The sequence below is a fragment of the Neolamprologus brichardi genome, chromosome 10 (genome assembly GCF_056152115.1).
Source record: "Neolamprologus brichardi isolate AB-2024 chromosome 10, ASM5615211v1, whole genome shotgun sequence".
Taxonomy (NCBI): Eukaryota; Metazoa; Chordata; class Actinopteri; order Cichliformes; family Cichlidae; genus Neolamprologus; species Neolamprologus brichardi.
Window position 1 is genome coordinate 5,939,345 of NC_142113.1, and position 17,033 is coordinate 5,956,377.

The following is a 17,033-nucleotide window of genomic DNA, read 5'->3' on the forward strand; positions in this document are numbered from 1 at the left end:
CTCTGCCACGAATGGCACTGATGATTACTTACCAAAGTAAAAATGCCAGCGTTTGGCATGAACTAAGCAAATGGGGTTTAATGCGTACTCCCATCTCTAAATGTGCCTAATGTTGGGGAATAGAGAAAAAGGGATGAAGAATGAAGAAAAACCCTTAAAAAGTGTTCAGTGGAAGAAACATTGAACCACAAAATGTTATGAATTATGAGGTTCTCTACATGCCTATTAATTCCATTTTTGTCCCATTCACTATGTAAGGACTGCCTGCTTATTCTTGGCCTATTTAAAACTTTACCAGCCTTCCAATTTATATATTGATATTGGACAAATGGGATACAATTCTAGGCACAAACTTCACACTGAATATAAGCACAAATGAGATATAGTCCACTTATAATAAATTATGCCCTGGAAATAATCACCTCCTCAATCATCATTTCAGAATGGAAACAGTCTCAGGAATGAAGTCTGTGTACTTAAGTGGGCGTGTGATGTTTCGTAAAAAGGTGAAGCAGCAGCGGCAACAGCACTGGAGTGTGTTTACTCTAGCAGATGCAGAGCTGCATCACCACGGGACTCTGACAGCTGCATGTCACATCTACGCCCCTAGGGAGCGAGGGGTGTGTGTATGATTGTGTTGATACAAGTGTGGATATCTTCAGCGTGTTGCTGAAAATCATATGTCAAGCATGGGTGGGGTGGAGCAGGGGAGGTGAGATGTTTTCGTTGTAAGCACTTTGTTTAGCTTTGCTACGTGAGTGACAGCAGGTGTGAGCGGGAGCGCAGTGTGTGGGGAACAGCTCAGGCTGACGTTGCTTCATCTTGTTCATCGGGATATTCCACTGATGATTTTTACTACCTCGACTGAAAAAAGGCTTTTTCCCTCATTAAAATCACACTTGCTACCTGCTCATTCACCACACTGATCTCCACACCCTTTCACCAACTTGCTGTTTCGATACTTTCTGCCTGGCCGGGGGGCGGGGCTGTTGTTTCTAAACATTAGAAAGCTGCATGAAAGACACTGACCATTTTCAAATCTTTCTAACAGTGCTGACTGAATGAAGTTCGACAGTTTCCATCACTGAGGAATAGATAGAACCACTTTATCCACAGTGTAGATGATCTTCATTTCCTGCTTTTCAAAAGCATTTTAAGTTGTTTTTTTTTTTTATTGTTTTGGACCCTTTGTTGATGGTACTCTGTGAAGTTTTTCTGTGAAGCACTTTGGGATTTTTGACTTGAAAGGTGCTATACAAATAACATTTTACTTACTTACTTACTCCTTGTTGTGCTGCAGGCTGGGAAGTGAACAAGAACTACCATCACCTGCTTCTGTCCCATACAGTGGAATTGGAGAGTCACCCAAATCTATTGTTTGTCACACAGTACTTGAAATCTGAAATCTTAGCAGTGCAACCAACTCCACAAGTAGATTCAAGTTGTGTGGAAAATCCTTGCTGATTGTAGAGATATTTTATCAGGGATGGCAGAAGGACTAATTCTGTATTCCACTAAAGGAATAGACCCAAATAGATTATCAGTCCAGTAATATCTGTATATATAGTTCCCCCATATCATGAAATTCAAGGAAGTGACTAAACCTTTTGGAAATTTTTCATTAATATTTTTACTCCGGTCGCGGCAGATGGCCCCGCCCCTCCCTGAGCCTGGTTCTGCCGGAGGTTTCTTCCTGTTAAAAGGGAGTTTTTCCTTCCCACTGTCACCAAAGTGCTTGCTCACAGGGGCTCATGTGATTGTTGGGTTTTTCTCTGTATGTATTGTTGAGGGTCTACCTTACAATATAAAGCGCCTTGAGGCGACTGTTGCTGTATTTGGAGCTGTACAAATAAAACGGAATTGAATAAAAAGCTACAAATCCGAGCACGTTTGACTATTGGAGGAGCTCTGTTTGGAGGACATCAGCACATATGCTGATGACTTGTAGGAAACCTTTATAATGTCCGCTTCGTCCAATTACATGCCCTTTATCTTATGGCATCATCTTATTGTTTTGGGGAGATTTGGCAAACTTATATAAATTTGCTAAATTTTCTAGGCCTCCAGGCTTCCCATGTGAACGTTAATTAAACTCAACTTAAAGAATGAAGTTAAAACAAGTCAAATACCTCAAAATTAAACATTATTTCTGATCTGTAAGAGAACATTTACAACCATCCACAAACATTCAATGACACCAAGCAATTTACATGTAGACTAGACTTTCCTCCTTGAGTGTTGCATTTCTTTTCATAAAAGCTGTGGAGAGCTAAGCTACAGCCTGATGTCTATTTTTACTTCCCTCTTGGCATATTAGCTTTGTTATCTGTTCTACAGTTCTGGCAGTATACGCAGCATACAAAAGAGGTCTGCAAGATCCTTTGAGTTCCTATCTTAAGTGTTGCATTCTGTATTTAGAAATTTCCCAATGTACCTCCCAGACACCGACAGCAACAGTTAGCAGTACGCGGTGCTTAATGTGTGCTGGCTCTGTGTTTCATAAAATGAGTAAATGAACAGACCGTGGTATTTTAGAAGTCGAGTCAGTTTAAGGCACAGCAAACATTAACTTACCAAAAAAACCCTGCATCTCTGAAAGTTAAATTATTATAAGAGTGACATGCAGGCATTGTTCCCTCATGTTTTTCATCTATATTTCAGCTGCTCTGTTACAATCCATACTCCCATTTCAATCCCATTTGAGGATGCTAATGTATCTCCCTGCCCTAAATCTAAGGCTCAGTGTCATGCCGGGTGCACCCATTATTGCTAATTATTTATTACAGCTTCAGGCAATGTGCCGGCTTGCCTCCTCAAATCAAACACTGTTATTCTCTAGGCACAGCTGTGTAGTGGGCCAAAAACAGCATTTTAATAGCTCAAATATTCCTAGTTGTCAGTGTATTTGGGTCAAAGTTACGGCGTTGTGTCAGGTGTGAGGAGAAAACGTTCAGGTGTTGACATGTTTTTGTTAAATACCCTGCTGAGAAGTGCACAAGCATATTTTTCTATGTATTTTCATTACCTGTATGTGCACAAGCATGGATATGAATTACATAAGAAGTGAGCATTACACAGTGTTTCTTTAATATTTCAGGCCTTGCATCAGCTGTGACAGGAGGCCTGTCCTTGAGGTAACTGGAGAGTGGAGGCAGATGGTCCCATGTCACTTGCTGACAAAAACCAGGGGTGTATGTTTGGGCATTAACCTTTAGGGTTAGCAAAGGGCTGGAAGTTTGATCCCAGGACATAACCCTGACTAGCTCAGCCAAGACCCCCCGTTAGCTGTAATTTATCCTGCAGTTGACACGCGGATGTCCTCCTGCTGTGCGGAGGGGCCCGTGGTGGAAGCAGTTTTAAAAGTGCATAAGTTGTATACAAGGCATGAAATTAAGCTTGCACATGCACATCTGAGGCAAGTGATTAGGGGGAGCAGGCGGGTCAGTGGGAGAGATTGGGAATGTTTCAGCTCTTCACACTCTGCTGCTATTTATTTTTGTTTCTGCTGCTTTCTCCTCATCTGAGATAATTAATGTCTGGAAGCATTTTTCTCAGTATATGTTGGGCTGTGTTTCAACACAGGAGCTGACTTTAAAAAGCAACGTTTGTGAGTCCCAGCAATGTAACCAAACAAAGCTTTTTCCTCCCCCAGAACATCAGTCAGTGGAAGAAAATTTGAGGAAAAGACGTCATTTTGTTTACTTCAATATTCTAAGGAGGGTATATGTAGTGGATTAGGAGTTTCTTTATTCTGGATTTTTTCCTTTTATGCAGGAACAGTAGAAGGACATTAGTTATTTATTCTGTCTTTCACTGTGACTGTTAAGTGTTTTTTACTGTTACTTTCTTCTCCGTTCCATAGGCTCTCCTCCTCCCCATCTTTCTCCTTCTTTGTGTTTCTCTCAAAGCTAATAGAGAGTCAGAATTAAAGTGAAGCAGGAGATCAGGTGGGAAGATGAGAAATCAATTAGGCCCGGTGCATCATTATGCATTCACACCCCCCTCTGTGGAGGAAGGACTGTCATTTTGCTACAGAATCAATAGAAATCAAAGATGCGTGTGTCTTTGTGGATGAACGCGTGCACACACAGTGGCATGGTGCAGCAATGAGAAAGCGAGACAGCTTACCATTTATTTGCAGTCCCTTATCCCCTTTGCCCTCCATCTGTGTTCAAAGATGTCTGATGCTCAGAATCAGAATGCTAACCCACAAACCTGGATTCAGGCTCCTGTGGGGTCTGGGCTGACCTTTTTGATGGGCTGTTTGCTGTAGTGTGGGATAAACAGTAAAGCCGTCTAGATTAGGCAATAACCATCAATTTATCAAACACAAAAAGCCAAACAAATCAAGGTCTGTTATGGCTCGCTCGCGTTGACACAGCTAGGTACTCGACTGAAAACCTGCATTTTCTCTCATTAAAGTCACATTCTGTTTTCCTTTTTGTATCTGATAAATGTAGTAGATATAATGAAATGGAGAATGAGAGTGGGTGGATAGTTTTCATTTATTGTCTGTTATAAGTGCAGATATTGATATATCAGGAAATAACTAATATTGGCCAATATATCAGCCCTGCAGATGAAGAGAAAATGTCATTAAATTGATAAATATATGGGCTTTCACATAAAAATGTATAAAAACAAGACAAATGTTCTCTTTTTCAATTGTTCAGATTAGCATGTCTGACTAACATGTCTGGTTGAATGAATTTACAAAGTTTAAGCAGTGGTTTTTTCTAATTGCCACCTTCATTTTTCATGTCTATTTTTAATATAACGGTCAAATAAACCCTCCCTGAGCCTGGTTCTGCCGGAGGTTTCTTCCTGTTAAAAGGGAGTTTTTCCTTCCCACTGTCGCCAAAGTGCTGCTCATAGGGGGTCATATGATTGTTGGGTTTTTCTCTGTATCTATGAAGCGCCTTGAGGTGACTTTTGTTGTGATTTGGCGCTATATAAATAAAATTGAATTGAATTGAAACATTTTTATTAGAGCTCTGATTTGATTTATTATGTATATTTAATAAGTTTTTTAAAATCAGTTTTATTAGTCCTGTTTTTCTGAGTCCAGAAAACATTTTATTTATATGTGCGTTTAAAGACCCTCGAGGTACAATAAAATAAAAACACAAGGTAAACAAAAAATGAAAACAAGTATGAAAGTATAAAAGCTAAATAAGGTAAAATAGAGTAAGGTTGAGTCATGATGAAGGGACATACACAGAGCAGGTCTGCCCTACCAGTTAACCGTGTTTGCCAGATGATGTTAGCTACAGTAGCTATGTTTAGCTGATGCATCAAAGGTTTAGTTGATATTACGTGAGCTAATGTGGCTAATGTGTCCAGCTGTTTCTTTGGATTCAAATTAATTCATTTGAAAATAAATGTTTTCATGTAACAAAAAACTTTAATGCATTATCTCAGCTAGAACCATGATTTCTGCCTGAGTCACGTCAGGTAGATTTTCAGTGGTGGTAAAGCTTCCCATGAGGCCACCATATTTCACGATGACATCAAACTGCATCTTTTAGTATTGCTTTGATTCTCAGACCCCGAGAGAAATGACATTGTGGGTTTAATGTCATTTCTCTACTGTCTTTGTTTACTGTCACTGTCTCTAAAATATTTTATTCTCTTGTGCCTTGACTGTTTGAAAGCTGTCATGGAATCAGGCGTTAGTGTTTATTGATGATTTGACTGTTGATTGAAATGCATGTAATGAATTTTGAAGTGTATAGTGCTAATTGAGTTTCTCAAAAGAAATGGGATGTTCTTCAACAGCTAAATCAGTCGCCTGATCTCAGCCCAGCAGAGCATGCTTTTGCATTATTAAATACAAAACCGAATGCAGAAAGACCCACAAACAAGCAACAAGCAGGTGGCTACAGTAAAGTGAAGTCAGTGGGTTCTAGGCTTCAGGTATAGCCTTCAGGTGTATTTACATTTAAATTTATGTTTATGAAAAAGGGGGGCTGTGTGTAAAAGTTGTTGTAATTCTTAAGTAGTTCATGCAAAACTTTTGTTAAATGTCTTGAATAACTTTTGTGAATTAATGTTATGAATTCATTTTTTCAATGTCTGTACTTCAGTCACATATTGATAAAATAATGGCACATAATGACTGGAGTTCAACATTTTTTTTTCTGAATTATGTGTTGCAGTGCCTCCTCAGATTGTGGTTCGACCGCGGGACCAGATCACAACTCCAGGTCGTACCGTAACCTTCCTCTGTGGCACCAAAGGAAACCCTCCGCCAGCCGTCTTCTGGCAAAAAGAAGGCAGCCAGGTGGGAAACGTTCCATGATTTTGTTTACAGTAGTTATGAAACATACTCTAATGAGTTTTATAACGTTATTATAAAGATTTAATAGCCTTGTTTATGTACAGTTTATGTAAAGTCAAAACATCAGGTGTTTTCCACATTTCAGTACCAGTACTGGCCCCCAAACATCACAAAGCCTTTAATTACCAAGTACATACAGACCTTTACTTTTAACTCCAAGGGATTTGGTGCTAACAGTATTATGTGCATTTTTTAAATCTTTTTCTTTCAAAAAAGTTGATTTTAAGCTATCTGAAAATGTGCTGCACAATAACATCAGCATAAAATAAAGAAAAACCTAAAGGTGAATTGCATCATCACAAGCAGGGCTCTGGTAAAGGGGGGAAACGGTAAACTCTCATATTGTAATGAGCTATAGATACATTACTTTTTCTTATATTTATTTTACCCAATTTAAAGTAAATCCCAATATAACTTCACGCAACTTTTACATTTTTTAAATTTAAAAGAACACCTGACGAGATCAAAAAATGTGCTTTAAATGAGCCTTTATAGGATTTTAATTACCGACTTTGTTTGCATGCCACTTTGCTACATGTGCTTTGAAGAGAGCCAACATTTCTCTTCCTTGTCCTGGTCTCTGCTTTTATCGTCCTTCACTGTGTACTGTAGTTTACTGCCAGAGTGACTCTCTCTCGCTCTCTCTCTCTCTCTCTCTCTCACACACACACACACACACACACACACACACACACACTCACACTCACACTTTCCCATCATCCACACAGCGTATTATTTACCAAAGACCTGTACGTTTTCAGATGTGTTGAGACGTGTATGTGTTTGTGGGAGAGAGTCACCCTGTGATAAGCATTGCAGCCTGTTGGAATGCACTGAAAGGCCTGATGAGACTGCGTGGGTGCCTGTAGCTTGGCTTCCAGGTACAGATTAGGGGAACAGGGGGTGGCAGGGTAGGCTGGAGAATGTGTGGGAGAGGGAGAACGAGTGTGGAGGAGAGAGATAAAGCGGAGAAAGCATGGAAGACGAGGAGAAGGAAGAGAAGAAGAATGTGGGTAGCTTGTTCGAAATGTTGGCCCTGCATTCAGTGAAATGCTGAGATTTTACTGGGTTTACACAGTGATATATGACAAAGAAAAGTAGAAATGAAGGGAGGTGTTTGTCATTTATTATTGCACAATAACACAGGCTAAGTGTCTAAGGCTCATGGTGAATCAACCTGTTCTCACTCTATATGCTATCACAGCACGGGTTACCTTGTATTGCAATGCGTATATATACTTTTTTTAAGAGAAAGATACCATGTGATCACAGGAAGATGTCCTTTTTGTAAAAGAATGCATTTGAACTCTACGGATAATCTTTTTCTAAACCTAATGAAGTACTTTTGGCCCCCAAATCTAATCAAACATGACAACAAAAGTACTTATTATTAGAGGTGGGAATCACCATACATCCCACGATATGATATTATTGCAATTTTTAAAAATATTTTGCGATATTCAGATTCTGTACATAAAGGTAAACTTTATCAATATTAATTTTATCTAATATCAAAGTCTCACACTCAGTCTTTCTCTCATTTCAGTTTTATTGTTGACAAACTGAACGGTTTGTATTACAGTCTAGTCCAACTTAACTGAACGCAACCATCTGGTACAATTACAGCTATTCTGAACTATGCAGTTTATGAAAACTATGCAGCCCCTTCAGCAACTGAAGAATTTGAAAGTAAATTAAAACAAAATATAATTTTACATTAAATAAAAAAGTTTTAAACTTAATTAAAATAAAACATGTCTTAAATTAAAATAAGTAAACTGTCATGTTTATTGCTGCCACAAAAAACAAGTTAAACACATTTGGACAGTGAAGGAATGTCAGGATTCTTGCTCAGAAAAAGGATCAACATGCTCTGAAGTCAGAGCACAAAAACCCCACCCCTACCTATTATATTGTATTTCATATTTGATATTTGATACTTATCAAATTCATTATTTGGAAGTATGGCTTGGTGCTGAGACCTCCGGACCTTTCTTGACATTTTGTCGCATTTTCATAAGAAATGGGGAGCATGGGAGCTTTTCCCCCTTGTCGGCGGAAGCTCAAAATGTGTGCATCCAACCTTACTGCACAAGAAGATGAATTCTGATTTTTTTATGCCCTATATCATATTTTTGAGTCATCGGCTAATGTGCAGAGCTTGACTTTTTCACCTGCCTGAGCAGAAAAAAAGCAGAATTAAAATTAAAATTAAAACAGAAATAGCAGCATGGTGGTTAGCACTGTTGTCTCACAGCAAGAAAGTCTTGAGTTCACCAGCAGGCCAGGGTCTTTCTGAGTGGAGTTTGCATATTCTCCCTGTGTTTGCATGGGTTCTCTCCGGGCACTCTGGCTTCCTCCCACAGTCCAAAGACATGCATTTAGTGGGGAAAGGTTAACTGGAAACTCTAAATTGCCTAAAGGTGTAAATGAGGGTATGAATGTGAGTGCAAATGGTTGTCTGTTTCTATGTGTTATCCCTGCAACAGACTGTGTTAAACCTGTCCAGGGTAAACCCTGCCTCTCGCCCTGAGGCTCCAGCACAAGGCTCTGAATACCTTTCAAACTTCTCAGCTTGTCCTTCACTCATTTTCAGTCCAGTCCTTGTACTCGAGTATTTTCAGAGAACTCTTCGTATGTTAAGCCAGTTAACACTGACATATGAATCATCCTAACCTAATCATCAAGCTGTTTTGTGTCCATGCAAAACAGGCAACTTGGAAAAGATCCTATTTAAATTGTGTCTTTAAGACACTTCGCATAAAATTGTTGAATGGTTGCTTGATAGTTTCACAGCTTGCCATTTTAATGTTGGCCCTGTTTCAGCCCACGTAAAATAATAAAACGACTCCTGTGGTCGTTTTCTTCTCCAGATCTTGCTGTTCCCTGTCCAGGAGCCATCACAGTCAGGACGATTCACAGTGTCACTGAGTGGTGAGCTGACCATCAATGATGTCCAAGTTGAAGACTCTGGCTATTACATCTGCCAGGCCATCAGCGTGGCTGGAAGCATCCTGACCAAAGCCCTGCTCGAGGTAGAAAGTGGTGAGTATAGAGATATGAGATCATAGCTCACAGTATAAACAAATTAAACTTAATGGTGATAACATTAAAACGACAGCTAAATTATATATGGAGAAAACTAGACTATCTCATTCCTTTCATATTGATTCAGTCTCCATTTTCTGTTCAAAATCTGTGTTTTTGTTGGCTTCGGGCATTTATACATAGACTCAAGATCTAAGTTCAGTTAAAATGACATCTTGACATGATAACAATCACTGTCCTACAAAGTAATATAATTAGAAAACCTATATGCTTTCCAAGAATACTTTAAGAACTCTGAGGAAAAAAAGTGCTGAAGTTAACAATGTGTCATAGTTGACGTTGTCTTGTTACATTGTTTTCAGATTCCGATTTGATTAATCCTTCTTCACGACCATGCACCACATGTGCACCAGTAGATAAACAAAAAAGCTGTCATCCATCTTAAATTAAACATCCTTTTTTCCCAAATAAACAAACAGCAGGAGGCCTATCTGATGTAATCGAAAGGGACATATGATGATAGTTCTATGCAAATAACCTTGCTGCAACATATGCTCTCTTCGCTGCATCCTTTCCAGTGTGGCAGTAAACAGGGATTTTGTTCAGCTCCATCTAGACTAACTCCTGTGTTGGGTGTGTTCACATTCTCAGTTTAGCTTCAGTTAGCTGATGATATCAGAGCTTTCGATGGCTCAGAATACAAATGAGGGTATACGACGTGACTGTGGGCCAGTGGTAAATAGCAAGGTTCTATTTTGGGGTATCATGTTGTGGGTTTGTGTTCAACTTGTTCCACTTCTATTTATAAATGTGCAGGGATTTACTTGGCTTATCTAAACTGATCATAACTCAGTCTCTAGTTGGCAACACGTGTGCCATTCTGTTTACATTTGAGCTTGAGCCTACAGCCGTGCAGCTGTGGAGCACACCCATATATGACTATGACTTTCTCTGAGATCACCGTCTATGGCTGCAACACAGATGTAATGAGGCAGTGTGATAATTTGCAGGTGACAGATACACATGCAAACTCCAAAGGCTGACTGAATATTTATATATATATATATATATATGTATATATATATATATTTGTTAAGGTCAGATGCCAAGGACAAAATTCACAAAGGAAACCAAACAAGTCCAGACGCCCCAAGAATAACTGAGAAAGCATGAGAGAGATTATGCAAAATGAGACAGGACTATTTATACGCACACTGAGGCCAGTCAGGGGGAGTGGACGCAGCTGGGGAAAACATAACATGAGTGTAGTCTGGATAACAATAGTAGAAGCACAGGAACACAAACGGAAATGAAAATTTAATTCTGCAAGCACCGTTGTCAACTTGTCAAACTAAAATTTAACAACAACTAAAGGCTCCAAATACTAAGATCCGAATATGATAAACAAAAATTCTAAAGAGATACAAGAACCTAAACGTTAATAATAAATTCCATAAATACTCAACTGGAAGTGAAAGAAGGAATCGCTCAGCCTGATATAATTATGATGATAATCATTACAAACCACAGTCCAAAACAAACCCCTCAAATCAATGGAAAATTAAACTCAAACTATTTATAAAAATGTGAGCTCATTTTTATCTCCTCTTCCTATAAGCTTCTTCCCTTCACCACGCCTTTGACGATAAAACCTTCTGTTATCTCTCATTTTGAGACAATGAATCAGTGAAGCTGTTCAGCAAAGAGTCAAAAAGGTGTGAGAATCAATTTGCCTGCATGCATAGCCACACATCCACATTCCCAAAAGTGGCCTTGTAGATGAGGGAGATTTGAGTCTAATAATCTAATCTAACCTAATCTAATGACTTTTTAGCTTTCATTGCTGGATGAGATGGAGATATAAAGTACATGTTTGTCAGTATTTTGTCTTTAACAAACCAACTCATGAAATATTTAACAGATAAATTATGCAATTAAATATTCTTTAAATAATATCTATACTTTAACTGGTTTAAAGTTATTGAAAATATCTTACGTTGCATGGTTCCCTAAAGACATTTAAAATCCAATATAAAAATTCATTCAGCCACTACTCGGTGCAATGCAGCGGTCCATGACTGACAGGAGGTCACTCTAGCCACACATTCCTGTGCCATTGATTTGCATGTTGAAGTGGAGCAGCAGCAGAGAAAAGTAACCTGAGAGCCTTTGGCAGTAAATGTTCTCTTATAGTGATACTTTACATTCCACATGAGAGAAAATGTGGTTTCATGGGTCAGTATGAACATCTGTAACCCCGAGATTACACACGCTTGACTTTAGTGTGTTTTTCTCTGTGACTTTGGTTTCATTATAACTGCTTTCAGAAACCAAAGTAGACCTCACTTAGAGGGAAATATCACCTACAGCTGGCACTGTAATATAAACAAAGACAAACCCTGTTGATGAGGCATTTTCTTCTGGTCGAAGGTCACCTTTAAATGACAATATTTGATGTTACATTTATTTTGAAAGAATTCATATCAAATAAGAGACAACATGCATTGTCCATTATTGAGAATCATAATTCTGTGTTAGCCTGTGACAATGTCCTGCATATTCACTATTGCAAACTTTTTCTGTTTTCAAAAAGGGTTAGGGGGTAGGGACAAATAAGTAAATACTTCTACCTACTCCTTTTCAAACAAATAATGGAATAATATATGGTAATGATTGTGAAGGCTCATGTTTGAAATGTTTGAAATAAAAATGAACTGAACTGAACTGAACTGAAAAAGTTTATCAGGTTATCAGATCAGAGAAATCATGTTGGCATAAGGTGTCACAGTTTGCACTGGCAGACTGTGTGGAGAGAGGAGGAGGACCTAAATGCAGACATTTGGAGCAGATCTATAATTTAACAAAGGGCGATCCGTTCATTTGTGGCTGGGAAAAAGGTACAAAACAAAAGGCAGATTAACACAAACAACAAAGGCAAAACTAATTAGAGCTAAACTGTGAGAAACTAAATGCTAAACACAAGAGAACAAGAACATAAAACCCTGAACAGGATGAAAACATGGAAACATGGAGGCATGGAAACATGACATGAACTCAACAGTCAAATGCACACAGGAGGTGATCAGGGGAAGTGGAAACACATGGGGAAACAGCTGATTAGAATAAATATAATGACACTACAGGGGAAGTGAAACCGGACACAATGAACATGGAACACCAGCCATCTTCAGAATAAAACAGGAAGCATAATGAGATGCTGACGTGCCATTACGAGCTTGACAACATAGGACACGCAGACATGAAACACATGAAGGGCGAGGGAGACTTAAACACAGGGGTGAAGACACAAGGGGAATCTAATAAACAATGAAGTATGGCAGGGCAACGTCGAGCAAAATAGAAATGAACTTAGATAAGCTGATGAACATCAAAATAGAATAAAACTCAAAGTGCTGGGTCAAATGACCCAGGATCGGAACACACAGACTCTGAATAGAGCCAGGCTGAAACCAGGAACTCTCATGTTGTCAGGTGATTGTGCAAACAACTGCTTCACCATTCTCACAGTGGATTAATTGCCTCTTGGGGATAAATAAAGTCTTTCTGATTCTTTCTGATGAAAAACCCATATAATGTCACATCAGATTACTTGCAAAAATTTTAAGCAAACAATTTAAGCTATCTAAAGCAAAATTAGATCAAATTTTTATTTTTAATGTAATGGCATCTTTGGAAATTTCAATAGTTGTGTTTGTTTGTCTTGCTTAGAAGATTTATACCAATCTCTTGTGTCAATGGTGATGATGATGAAGCCAATGAAAAGTGTGGATTCACCTTAGTTTACTACTAAACTGCAGTACTGTGTGTGGTTCTGGAAACTTTTTCTTGTCGAATTGCCACAAATCTAACAAAGACTCTAGACCCAAAGCTCAACATTTACTAATAATGTCAGTCATAGTAACCTTTTGACAAGTAAATAATAATAATACTGTTTGAAATCTCTGTAATATTTGTTGTTTGTTGATTTGGTGTGTTGTTGGACGAGTCTGGCAACGCATCAAAATTATTTGGACATCTGAGAATAGTAATTTTTACTTTTTGAAAGGATCCGTCACAGATCCTCTACACGTAAAAGTATAAAGAGCTTGCAACACCAGTAATTATAGTAGTTTTATTGAACACTGAAACAAACTTGTATGTCCGTCTCATTGTCTTAGACATGATTATCTGTAGATTTCTACTTTCTGCAGAACACAGAGACAGACAATGATAGATCACAAAGATCCTTTAAATAATGACAATAAACTTTCTGCTGCTTTCCTGATGGTAGGCAGTGGGACAGTTTGTGAAGTTTGTTTTCTGAAGTTTCAACTGCTATAATATTGTGTTTTTTGGTGCAAGAAGTGAAGCTAGGTGAATAAATGAATAAACTGGATTGATAGACTGTTGGCCTGATGAAATACCCACTAATTATTGGTTATATTAAGTAGTAAAAACCAGGGGAAATTGTGAAATTGAAGGCACCAATACCACAAACATGGTCAAGAGGTTAAGTTCCAGCTGGTTGTATAAGCTTTCACCTGTCAGTCAAGCAACTGTGTCTGCAATTTGAAATCAAGTGTTTAACTTTTAAAAAATCCCTCTGAAATTATTTCTACAGACCTATAAAAATACTTTTTCTTCTGTTAAATTGAGCATTTTACCCAGGGAGCAAAATCTTAGGTGTCATTACCAGTGTTGGGAAGGTTACTTTTAAAATGTATTCCATTACAGATTACAGAATACATGCCCCAAAATGTATTCTGTAACGTATTCCGTTACGTTACTCAATGAGAGTAACGTATTCTGAATACTTTGGATTACTTAATATATTATCATGCTGTTCACAACTACGTGAATGTACTATTGCTGTGATTTATTACTGTTACTGAAGGTCCGCGGCTCCGAACCGTAGTAAAGGGACCTCTGGCTAATACGGTGGGTTCGTGTTTGGCTCATAGCTGAAAACTAGCTTTACTTTGTTGTCTGGGTCAACTTTGCTTGCCAGAGACAGAGAGAGGCGTTGAAAGGCTGCTCCAAGGAACTTATTGTTTTTGGAGGAAAACACGAACACGGTGTACAGTCGAGTCTTAATAGCTTACTTACAACTGGGCTCGTCAGGCGCTCTTCTTGGCTGCAGTGGTTATTATTATATTTACATGCTTCCAGCTCCCGTTTTTGCTCGATGACAGCTCGTACTTTTCCTTTTTCTCCCTCCCTCGCTCACAGACACATAACGTGTATGGCAGTCCATTCTCCCTGCAGCACGGACTACACTGCCTATGATGCTACATTCTTTAGAGCTATACCTGTAGCATTCTGCCTATTAGCTTAGCACAACAACAACAACAAAAAGGCCTCTCTCACCCAGGAAACACGCAGAGAGAGAGCGTCACCCTGTAACCATGGCAACCGTAACGCTGCCACCTGGAACAACAGAACGTAGCTGTCAAACAAAACCCAAACAGTCCTGACCCGCCACAATATGAAACAGGAAAGTACCGCCGTGTAATCCATTTATTTCAACAAAGTAACTGTATTCTAAATACCACCTTTTTAAACGGTAACTGTAACGTAATACAGTTTAATACAGTATTTTGTATTTTAAATACGTAACGGCGGTACATGTATTCCGTTACTCCCCAACACTGGTCATTACATATAAAATGATTTAGATGTTTGCGTCCTTTCGAATACTTTCTAGGGTTTTGATCATTTGCATTTATGCTAGATAAAGTGTAGTGGTGCAAACGCTTCAGTACAGTGAAGCAATCACCTTTGGTTCAAATCCCATCCTCATGTTTCTACAGCACCTTCAGACCGGGTCCCTCCCATCATCCGCCAAGGACCAGCCAATCACACATTATCTCCTGGATCCATGGCTCAGTTACACTGTCACATCATGGGCAACCCCATGCCCAGCATACAATGGGAAAAAGATGGCCAAAGGATCCTGGGAAATGATGGTCGAATCAGCTTGATGGAAAATGGAACTTTTCAGATCACCAACCTCCAGGTACTGGAATAAGACTCGTACTCTTACATTCATTTGCTGTTTAATAACAATGCAAATATAGTGCATTTCATTTTTTTTCCAGTCACATGTTAACGAAGCCTTTTGCTTTTTAAACTTGCGGCTTTTCTATGATGACATTCAGCAGTGTGTATTTTATAGTCCCTCTAATCCCACCACACTCATTAAAATGTATCCACTGTCTGCATGTATCAGTATTAGCACATCAAACATGATGTAGTTTACAGAAGATAAACCTAATCCAAGAGCTAAAACAACAGCTTTAATTCCAGGAAAGTATGAAGCATTTAAACAGAGGACAATTTTACGGTTGACTCAGACGATGAGTTTTTATGAGCGGAGGAGAGGTGGGGAACATTGAGGTGTGATCAACATGACAATGAGCGTGTGAGGCCATTAGCGGTCGTTAGCGCCGTCTTACTCCATGCTAATGAAATCTATTCTGCCCAGAATTCCCTCCTGGGTACGAAGCAGCACCTGAGGTCACCGCAGCCTCGAAGAGACTCGGGAAGGCGTGCGCATTAATTGATTGTGGGTTCTCAATGATTAACGATCGCTGAGACTTGTAATTAAATCCTCAATGCATCAGTACAAGTGAGGACTGGATGAATAAAAGAGAGGGCTAGAAACTGAGAAACAAGGGTGAGGGAGAGGATAGAAGCAGAAATAGCTGAGACTCAGAGGCCTAAAGTACATTTTAAGATGCATTTGTGTCATGGTGGAATAAAAGGCAATGTCTTGACAGCTGAGAGCACCATCTTGGAAGTGCTCAGCCTTTGGAACTCATTTGAAGCTGTCAGACAGCATGTTGAAGTTCTCATCAGACTTCAATTCATTTTGATCTGGAACATCAAAACCAATGGTATTTATGGCCTAAGACTGCGGGAACAAGATCACAGAATTACACATAAAAATTATTCATTTTGAAATGTTGTTCCATACACTTAAGAAGAGGCCTTGTCAGTGATGTCATGCATTTTTTCGTGGAGTCCATCACTAACAAGGAATCAAGACCCAGAGTCATGTCAAAATCCATCGTCTGTGTTGCTGTACAGGCAAGTGGTTTGAGCTGTAATGATGGTAGAAAAAATCCCAAAATACAGTCATCCAAGCAGCTCTCCTGCTTTGAACTAACATCCTATCATTTAGTACACAGGCTTGTCATCTTATAATATTAATTTGTAGAGAATTTACCTGTAGAGTCGATAAAGTGCATTGAAAAGAAAGTTGTTTCATTTTGATTATGTTAGCATGACAGCATGTGAATATTTAACCTAGCTGTCACTAAACAGGATGCAGATCTGATATATAATATGTTTTATAGGTCTTTGGTAACGAACAGAACAAATTCTATTCAAAGCAAAAAATAAAGAAATGCCAGGTAATATTCAGAGTATGTTTTTTTTGAAAGAAGGAAGTTATAATTTAAGGGGTTTTTGTAACTTCAAGACAATGAAGGTACGTACTACAAGAAAAAGCTTTTGTGTTTCTGTTCATGGAGTGAAACTATGGAACAGTCTGAATATGGAATTAAAGCAATGTCCAAACATAAAACTGTTCAAAAAGAGTTATAAAAATATGATCTTCTCGAACTATAAAGAAAAGGAAAAT

General features: G+C 38.7%; 1 protein-coding gene across 4 annotated transcripts in view; it reads left to right on the forward strand.

The window, feature by feature from the left end:
* Positions 1-17,033, forward strand: part of robo3 (roundabout, axon guidance receptor, homolog 3 (Drosophila)) — a 167,354-nt gene that overhangs the window by 123,909 nt on the left and 26,412 nt on the right. For all 4 annotated transcript variants that reach the window (XM_087847115.1, XM_087847112.1, XM_087847113.1 and 1 more), the window contains exons 7-9: positions 6,159-6,283; positions 9,214-9,385; positions 15,199-15,404. In XM_087847115.1, the coding sequence (XP_087703241.1) occupies positions 6,159-6,283; positions 9,214-9,385; positions 15,199-15,404 (503 nt within the window). The remainder of the gene's footprint in view (positions 1-6,158; positions 6,284-9,213; positions 9,386-15,198; positions 15,405-17,033) is intronic.